The 9,292-nt window shown below is 39.6% G+C and overlaps 1 protein-coding gene across 1 annotated transcript; it reads right to left on the reverse strand.

Annotated features, from left to right (window-relative positions):
• Nucleotides 1-697: 697 nt before the first annotated feature.
• Nucleotides 698-6,096, reverse strand: LOC125669027 (uncharacterized). Its single transcript, XM_056161391.1, has 4 exons — nt 5,805-6,096; nt 2,114-2,857; nt 1,582-1,833; nt 698-1,518 (listed from the first exon to the last, which is right to left on the reverse strand). The coding sequence occupies exons 1-4, from the start codon at nt 6,094-6,096 to the stop codon at nt 698-700; spliced, it is 2,109 nt and encodes a 702-aa protein (XP_056017366.1).
• Nucleotides 6,097-9,292: the final 3,196 nt, after the last annotated feature.

The following is a 9,292-nucleotide window of genomic DNA, read 5'->3' on the forward strand; positions in this document are numbered from 1 at the left end:
ACATTAAACTGCTATAAATATCCGATGTGTCACTAGGTTGAATAAATGTCTTAGTAGATATTTACTATAGGTGTAAATACATATATAATACATAATTAGAGGAAAACTTATTTAAAGAAATGTGAAATTTAAATAATGATATAAGGTGAAATCTATGGTTTAATAAAATAAAAATTACAAAAATAATGCACAATGTGTTTTTTTATTTATCCAATCCTAGAAATTACAAAGTACAATATTTCAAAAAGAGACCTGAAGGAGGGGATCTTTCAAACAGTTGAAAACATATACATCTCATTCTATCAAATAAGAGAGAAATTAAAATCATTCATAACAATGCATAATGTTAAATTTAACAATCGTGTATACTACAATGAAATTATGAAAATGATTGCTGACTAGACTTCCTGCCTAGTGAATATGATTATAATGAGGATTATTATGCCTCAAATGCACTATGAACATTGGTAATCCTTCAGATATGTCGGTTTACGACGTTCACGGACTGGTCGAGATGACGGCAATTCGTTGGTCAACTTTTCATCTGGGACAAGTTCTGGTTGAGTTGGCACTGGGACAAGTTCTGGTTGAGTCTGTACGGGTATCTTTGCAAGTGGTTCTTCATCTAACTCGTGTGGAGTATACATTTGACGTTTGTCAAAACCCTTTACTTTTTTAAAGAATGATGAATTTCGTGTTATGCTTCGATCTTTATTTTTAGCAGTTTGCATACTGCCCTTTTTCTTTCTGACAACATTGGATTTGCATTATATGGTGTAGCAAGCTTATTTCTGATGGGTTGTTTTACGAGAACAACATCACGTTCCTTTATGTCACTTTTTGATGCATGGTTCTTTAAATCTGCATACTGCTTCATGTCGTGTTTGCGAGCTGTGTCCCGTTCTATCATTACTTGTCGGTCAAGAGTAGTAGAACTATGTTCGATTCCTGGGAGCTTTGTGCGAAGTTGTCGTCCTAGAAGTGATTCAGCTAGTGACACTGATGTTGTGCTGTGTGGCGTAGCACGATGATTGCGGAGAAACTTATAGAGCTCCTGTTTCCAGTTGAGTCCTTCCACATTGGATGTTTTGATGGCTTTGCTCAAAGTTTTCATGAAACGTTCAGCTTCACCGTTTGCTCTTGGCCACAAAGGTGTGATTTTCTGATGACGAAATCCTAAGTAGCTGGCAAATTTCGCAAAGTCACTGGATTGAAATGGTGGTCCATTGTCAGTTTTGAGAACTTCTGGTATACCAAATATAGAAAATATCTTGTCAAATACAGGAATGACAGTGCGAGCTGATGTGGAATAAACAATTTCCACCATCGGAAATCTAGAATGATCATCCATTACAACAAGTAAGTATTCCCCTGAGGGAAAAGGTCCACAAAAATCCGCTGACAAATGAGTCCAAGGTTTGGGCGGAATTGGTGTCATTTGGAGGGGTTCCTTGTTGTTTGACTGTGTGCTAGCAAGACAAGGTATACATTGCTTGCATATCGTTTCTACTTGCTGTCCTAAACCAGGGAACCATGTTGTACTTCTCAGAAACTGTTTAGTCTTTACTATTCCTTAATTACCTTCATGGGCGAGATCAACAACTCTTTTACGAAGAGTGTGAGGCATGATGATTTTTGTTTCATACAGAAGAATGCTGCCTTCGTCGTAATTAACGATAAAAAGTTTGTCCTTCACTCTCATGTAAGGAAATAAATCAGAATCTTTGTCTACTCCAGTCCAATCACCTCGTGAGATTCTCTCCATGACAGATTGTAAAACTTCATCTTTCTGTGTTGCGAGTGCTATCTCTGAGAGTGTCATAGCTTTTGGAACTGAATTTGACGTAATAAAGCATAGGTACTCTTCTGCTACTTTGGAATGACGCATGGAACATGGTGCGCTTACAGGGTGCCGGGACATATAGTCTGCTGGATTTCCTTCCTTTTCCAGGTCTATATTTCACTTCAAATTCATAAGGCTGAAGACGAAGCCTCCATCGCTCTATCCGAGCAGGAGGTTTACTGTTCGGATTGTTGAAAATTGTCTGAAGAGGTTTATGGTCTGTTAGAGTGAATGACCTCCCATATAGCTAAAAGTGAAAATGTTCGCAACCCCATACTATGGCGAGAGCTTCTTTTTCCGTTTGACAATATCTCTTTTCAACGTCGGAGAGCGATTTACTAGCGTAAGCAACTACTTTTCCAGATTGTGTCAATACAGCCCCAAGTCCTACTGGGCTTGCGTCAACAATGAGTTCAGCTGGCTTTGCTGGGTCATAGTATTCGATCACATCCTCAATGAGTGCGTTTTTGAGTGTTTCAAATGCGTTTTGCTCAGTTTCAATCCATTTCCAACTGACGTCCTGGTGAGTTAAAACTCCGAGTGGAGCAACGATAGTAGCAAAGTTTGGTATAAATCTCGAAACATAATTAGCTAGTCCCAAGAAGCTCCGGACTTCAAATACGTTGGCTGGAGCTTCAGCTGATTTTATGGCGTCAATTTCCTTAGGGTCTGCTGACAAACCTTTGCTAGAGAATATGTAACCAAAGAACTCTATGCTGTCCTTGTTGAACTCACATTTTGATCGATTGAGAGTTATGCCCCTTTCTCGTAGTCGATGTAGTGTAGCTTCCAGTCGTTTGTCATGCTCCGTTTGATCTTTTGCGAATATGATTATGTCATCGCTTAGGTTTCTTACACCCTCAAGGCCTTCTAGACTAGTGCGAATAATATCCTGAAACTTTTCAGCAGCACAACTTATGCCAAATATGAGACGTTTATATCGTCGGAGTCCTACATGTGTTGTGAAAGTGGTTATGTTGCGAGATTCGGGTGAAAGTTCAACTTGGTGGTATCCTGTATTAAGATCTAACTTGGAAAAGTCTTGTGAACCACTGATGTCGGCAATAATCGAGATTATTTGAGTTTATATCAAATAGTCCGTATTAATTTTTATACACCCTGTAGGTCGGTTCTACGTGACTTTAGCGGCTAGATGGTACAAGGTAATTTGTGTGCACTACGTCACACTCGGTACTCCCTATGATCGAACCCATTCATTACACTTTTTCCAACCGAAGCAGCAACGTGGTTCTTGTATTTGAGGCGGAAACCAAGCACGTGGCCGAGTTTTTTCTCCCCTTTTTGAATTTATTCCCTACACATAGCTGACAATTTTTCCTGCATTAGGAATGCCATCTAAAAAACGAGCAGCGACCCAGAGATCCCCGGCCGGGATGAAACCGTAATCGTCGGACAACAGCTCAACTCCGGGAACGAAGTCCAAATCACACGGCCACACATTGGACGGATCGACTAGCCCCTGCAGAAGGGCAGCCACAGCCCCCTGAGGAGGTCCCTCGATTCCCAATCGATAATACACCGGATAACCCGGGTGAGTCTTGCAATTTTTTGTTGGACCAAGCGGCCTATTTTACCCTTACCTTGTCAAATTATATCTACATCCGATGATATCGGCAGTCAAGTCCGGCTTAAACTCAAGCAAAAAATATGAGAGGGGGGGATTTATTGATCTGACTGTCCTACTGAAATCGGCTCCGGAATTGGAGCAATTTGAGTCCCACGGGGATTTACAACTTGTCAAGCTATGCGTAGTCAAGCGCCAACTTGACTCCTTTTTTAGCACAGAAAAGTGGACATCAGTCTTCATGATTTACATGAGCATCGTACTTCAACATAGTCAAACGGCCCAAGAAATGCTTAAGTACTTGCGAGATATAAGGCTTGCAGCTAATCGTTCACAAAATTGGCAAAAGTATGACGAGCAATTCCGACTCCGTAAGGCCTCCAACCCTGCTATGTCTTGGGGCAAAATTCACAGCGAATTCTGGTTGATGTACATAAACAACCAATCAAATTTCTCTCATCCCTAGGTGTCAAGCGGTCTATAGGCGTCTCAATATATCAGACTTGCTATATCGTACCAATTATTTGTTAAAAACTTTCATGCTTTGCCTTTAACATCAGTATGTCGCTCGCCTTATTTAATCATGTCTTATTTTTTCAGCAGCCTTTTCAGTGGCATTTTTACGGTTTGCTCAGTCAGTAATTTTTGTCATTGTCGATTCCACAAGTTTCTCAAAACCAGCTAGGTCAAGTGTTGGTATTTTCACATATAGGTCCAAGACCAACCAAACCGGCAAACCCCTAGTTTGTCAAATTATCCGCCCAACACTACCAATTAAGGCATATTTATAGCCCCCCCCCCCCCCCCCCCCATTACTTATATATTGCTCTTTTCATGCAGATGGCACTCCTACGACACGTTTTCAGTACCTAGAAGATATTGGCATTTTGCCCATAGTTGCATGATAAAAATTCATGGCTAACCAGGTCATCAAGGCTACTGAGATTGAGTTGTTCCAAACAGATGGCACTCATCTGTATGTCGGTCCTGGAAAATCAATTATTTCTCAACAATATTCAAGCGGCCTTGGAATATTTTTTTTCAAACGTAAGGTTTTTCTTACCCGCCGCACAAGTAATTTAACATTTCGTGCTTGTTGCTGTTTGTCAATTGTGCGTTTACGTTTACTGTAATTTTTGTGCAACTCCAGGTTCAAGTACTGTGGTTTTGTCAAATGACTTAATCTTATCCATGTAACTCTTTATTGTATTTTGAGTTTCACTCAGTTTTTAATCCTACAAGTTTTTTGTGGGGGACATTGTTCCAATGTCTGTGGCCGAACTGGGGAGTCGGTAATGGTATGTGATGACTGTTTCTGCTCCAAAATCTGGTTGTTTCCCCACCTGCTTCTAAAGAAGGGGGCAATTTACAGTACTAAAAGTCGTACAAGTTAAAACAAGTAAACTAATAGTGGGGCCACCCCCGAGGACGGTTGGGGCCACATCCACCTCACTTCAGTGAGGGGATGCTACAGTCTGATGCATGTTAGGGGCTTATGTCCAACATGATAATGTACATACCAGGTAGCACTGCAGGAGACAGGGTGAGAAGGGCGGGTCTCGCTTACCTCCTTAGAACGCTGGCGTCCGTTCAGGTCTGGGCACTGAATGCTTTACTCGGGCCCCCCAGTGTACCCCTTACAAGTTAAGTTAAACTGGCTCACTGGGCGACTCCCCAGATACCCCACAAAATTTTCACATGCGGCCGATATTGTCCATTTCAGTATATCCCGAATGTGTCATTGCTGTTATATGAATAAATTGGTAAACGTTGCTTGTGTCTGTTTCACTGCAATGAGTCATGGACTGTTATTACAGCCAGTTTTTTTGTTTTTATCTATCAGGCGGATTCTTTAATTAATATCATCTACTGTAGGAGTAATGTGGCGGTCTCTTTTGATTGCCTGGTTTGGTAGACGCATATCAACACAAATGCGAATCTCTTCCGGCTTTTTCGGCTTCGGAGCAACCACTATGGGCGATACCCAGGGAGTGGGTCCATCTACATGCTCAATAATGTCTAGGTCCTCTAAACGTTTTAATTAGGCTTCGACTTTCTCACGTAATTGGAAAGGTATTCTGCGGTGCTGTTGTTGTACTGGCGCTTTGCTTTCGTCGACATGTATTTTAAGTTGTATGTCCTTGACCTTTCCTATACCTTCAAAGCGATCTGCATATTTTTCGAGAATTTCATCAGTAGGGCTCTGTGAGACAATTTGAATAGCTGGAATAATCTCAAGGTCAACAGCGGTTAAGTAACTTAATAATGAGCCATAATTGCCTTTAGCAACATAAATTGTACATTTTGTGTATTTTCCCTTGCAGGATATTTCGGTATCAAAGCATCAGGATATTTCAATTTGTTTTTTATCATAACCGAACAGCTGCTTATTTGTGGTGTCTAAAATCGGCAAGTCAGAAAGCGAGTCATATCTAGATTTATTGATGACGTTGACTGCTGCCCCTGTATCGACCAACATTTCTAGCTTAGTGTTTTGAAAAGTTACTTCAAGTACAGGCTGTTTCAAGTGCGACTTCTCATCGTGTACATGATACAGATATTCATCCTCTGAGCTTGATTCATTAAGCGGCTTGTCTTGTATAGCTTTTACTCCCACCTTTTGTTTCGCAACTGGTGGCTTGCAACATACTCGAGCAAAGTGATCCATTCCATTACAATTGCTACATACTTCCCCTTTAGCTGGACATTTTGTGGTGTGCGGATAGTCATAGCCACAATGAAAACAATTCTTTTTAGGGGTATGAGACTATTGCTTAGTGGCTCCACGTTTTGAGCAACTACTCGGGTTTCTCGTGTCAAATTGTTTGTAGCCTCCTCGCTTGCCTCTTCGACTTTTGTATGTCGGTTTAGCTTTGACAACATTTACTGAGCGATCAGTTTCTTTTTCAATGCTAGATGCATGATCTTCACCGATTTCTAACGTGCGAGCTAAAGTGAGCAATTGTTTTAAGTCCATGCCTTTATCACGAAGACCTCTGCGCCTCAATCTACTTGACGTACACGACTGAATGATTTGCGACTTTATTTCAGCTTTCACATCATTAAATTCACAAGTTTCTGCCAGTTTACTTAAACGTGTGTGATATGCATCTATGTTCTCCCCTGTATTTTGTTTAGCATGACGAAATCTAAAAATGTCATATTCTTTGTTGCGATCAGACTGAAAATACTCATTTAGGGCATCTAAAGAGCGTTTATACAAATCTTCCTCTGTTTCATCTAGCTCTAGGGTTGAGTGAATTCCATGTACCTCGGTACCTGCATAGTGCAACAACAGGGCTTTCTTGCGCGTCTTATCTGCAATATTTAAAGCAACAACGAGGTTTTCAAACCTTTCTATGTATTTCTTCCACCTGATATGTGTGTTAACATCATCACTATGTACTTGAAATGACTCAAATTGAGGTAGGGCAAGGGACGCTGCCATATTGTATCACAACAGAGGAAATTCGAGCGAGCGAAATTTCAGGAGGTGAATTTTTTGGGGGTAGGAATGGTGTTTTGGACGATTCTACGCTTGATTACCTCCTACTTTTCTTCTTCTTAACAATGCAGCAACATTTCCTTCATCCTCGTCGCCAATGTAAGATTTCAAAAAGAAAACACGTTGCTCTACTTCGTGGGTTTTATTTTCCGGAACTAACTAGTACATGAACCAAAGACAGACAACTGAACTGAATCCGAATTAACAAAGCTAAACACTACATCCAGAAACGTACATATACATGCAGCAACATGTACACCCCTCCCCCAACACACATAAGTTAACGCAGAAAACGTGATCTCGTTGAACGTACTATATATTAAAACCAAGACGGAATCGGAGACAAAATAATGGTTCCGATATTCCGTATTGTTCGCGAACAATTAGAGGTCTTTCCACCTTTTCAGGTTTTCGGAGATTCAAACAATGTCCTTGAATTCAAAAATTCTAATTGATGCTGTACTGATAACAATGGTTACTATAAAAGTCACTGTAAATCCAAGAAAGGTCAAAGTTCAAAGCCGTCATGTGATACGTTAAAATCAGTTGCGATGTGACTACGTGAGCAAATTATATCTAAAAAGTATAAGTTAAGCTGAAAACGATATGAAAAAACATCATTTTAAAATATTTTGGATGACTTTGACCTTGACTTAATTTTAAAGGTCAGTGGTCAAGGATCAAATTCCACTTTGTTCCATCTCTCTATGGCTAATAGTCTACGAGTTGTAATTTTTAAAACTAAATCGCAATCTTTCAGGGGCATTAACTCCAGTTAATGTAGGAACAAACGAACCCTCAAAAGTAAAATGTGGTCTTTTGCCCTTGATAAGTTTAGTGCTGATTCCATAATCCTACCATTTACGGTTTCGAAACTGTAGCGATAACAATGGTTTTTACGCAAGTCACTGTAAATCCAAGAAAGGTCGAAGTTCCGGATCGAAATGTCTTAAGACGTCAAAAGCTTCTCGCGGCGGCAAGAAAACAAGACAAACTAGTAAGCCTAATTGTTCGCGAACAATTAGAGGTCTTTCCACATTTTCAGGCTTAGAGAGATTCAAATAATATCTTTGAATATAAAATCTCTAATTGATGCTGTACTGATAAAAAAAAAAGTCACTGTAAATCCAAGAAAGGTCAAAGTTGAACTGTAATGAGTTAAAATCAGTTGTGATGTTACTACTTGAGAATATCATATCTTAAAGGTATCTTTTGCGCTGAAAATGGTTTGAAAATGCTCATTTTCATAGTTTCTGGATTATCTTGACTTAATTTTCGTATTCCAGTTGGTTCCATCTCCCTATGACTAATACTTTAGGAGTTGTAAATTTTTACGCTAAATCGCAAACTTTCGGGGCATTAACTTTAATTAGGAATTAACGAACCCTCAAAATTAAGAAATGGTATTTTAAACTTGATCAGGCAACAATTTTAGTGAAGATTTCATGTTCCTAGCATTTACGGTTTCGAAACTGTACTGATAACAATGGTTTTTACGCAAGTCACTGTAAATCCGAGAAAGGTCAAAGTTCAGAGTCGAAATGAAATGCGCTGAAATTAGTTGGGATGTGACTACTTGTGCATATCATATCTTTTTTGCTTCTTATAAACTGAAGACGGTATGAAAAGTGCTAGTTTTCATAGTTTATGGATGACCTTGACGTAATTGTCAAGGTCAAGGATCCCATTCCAGTTAGTTTCGTCTTTCTACAACTAATACTTTAGGAGTTGTAAATTTTTACGCGAAATCGCAAACTTTCTGGGGCATTAATTCCCGTTAAGGATCAACGAACCATCAAGAGAAAGAAATGGTGTTTTACACTTGATTAGGCATTAAAGAGGTTCGCACCTGACATTTGGACTACAGTCAATTTTTTGGGAAGTGTATTTTTGATCTCTACATTGCGGGAGAATTACGAAATTAAAAAGAAAAAGTGGGGTCGCAATGCTTGTTATTGAGCTATAGTGTTCTAAACATGACCTTTTTACACTTAAAATTAACTCCATTTAAGGATCAACAAATCCTTAAAAGCAAGACTTTGTCTTTTCGTCTTAAATGGCTTATGAATTTGGTAAAAGTTTCGTGCTCGTATCATTCACGGTTTTCGAGATGAATTGATAACAATGGTTTTTTGCGTAAAGTCCTCTAAGTTCGTTAAAGGTCAAAGTTAAATTACGCAGGGTTAAATTTGAGCATCTTTCAAGAGGTCGAATATGATGGACAACATTGTTTTCCGATGTCTTAAGATGTCAAAAGCTCGCGGCGGAAAGAAAAGAAGACAAAAAATAACAAGAGGCCCATGGGCCACATCGCTCACCTGAGTCACCTTGGTCCATATCAGAAGATTTTCCATATCTA

The sequence above is a fragment of the Ostrea edulis genome, chromosome 4, assembly GCF_947568905.1.
Source record: "Ostrea edulis chromosome 4, xbOstEdul1.1, whole genome shotgun sequence".
In the NCBI taxonomy this organism is placed as follows: domain Eukaryota; kingdom Metazoa; phylum Mollusca; class Bivalvia; order Ostreida; family Ostreidae; genus Ostrea; species Ostrea edulis.

Coding starts and splice junctions, on each gene's coding strand:
- LOC125669027 (XM_056161391.1), bottom strand. CDS start 6,096: ATGGATCACTTTGCTCGAGTATGTTGCAAGCCACCAGTTGCGAAACAA. Junction 2,858..5,804: donor CACAAATAAGCAGCTGTTCG/GTTATGATAAAA, acceptor ATCTTAATACAG/GATACCACCAAGTTGAACTT. Junction 1,834..2,113: donor AGCTCTCGCCATAGTATGGG/GTTGCGAACATT, acceptor CGTCAAATTCAG/TTCCAAAAGCTATGACACTC.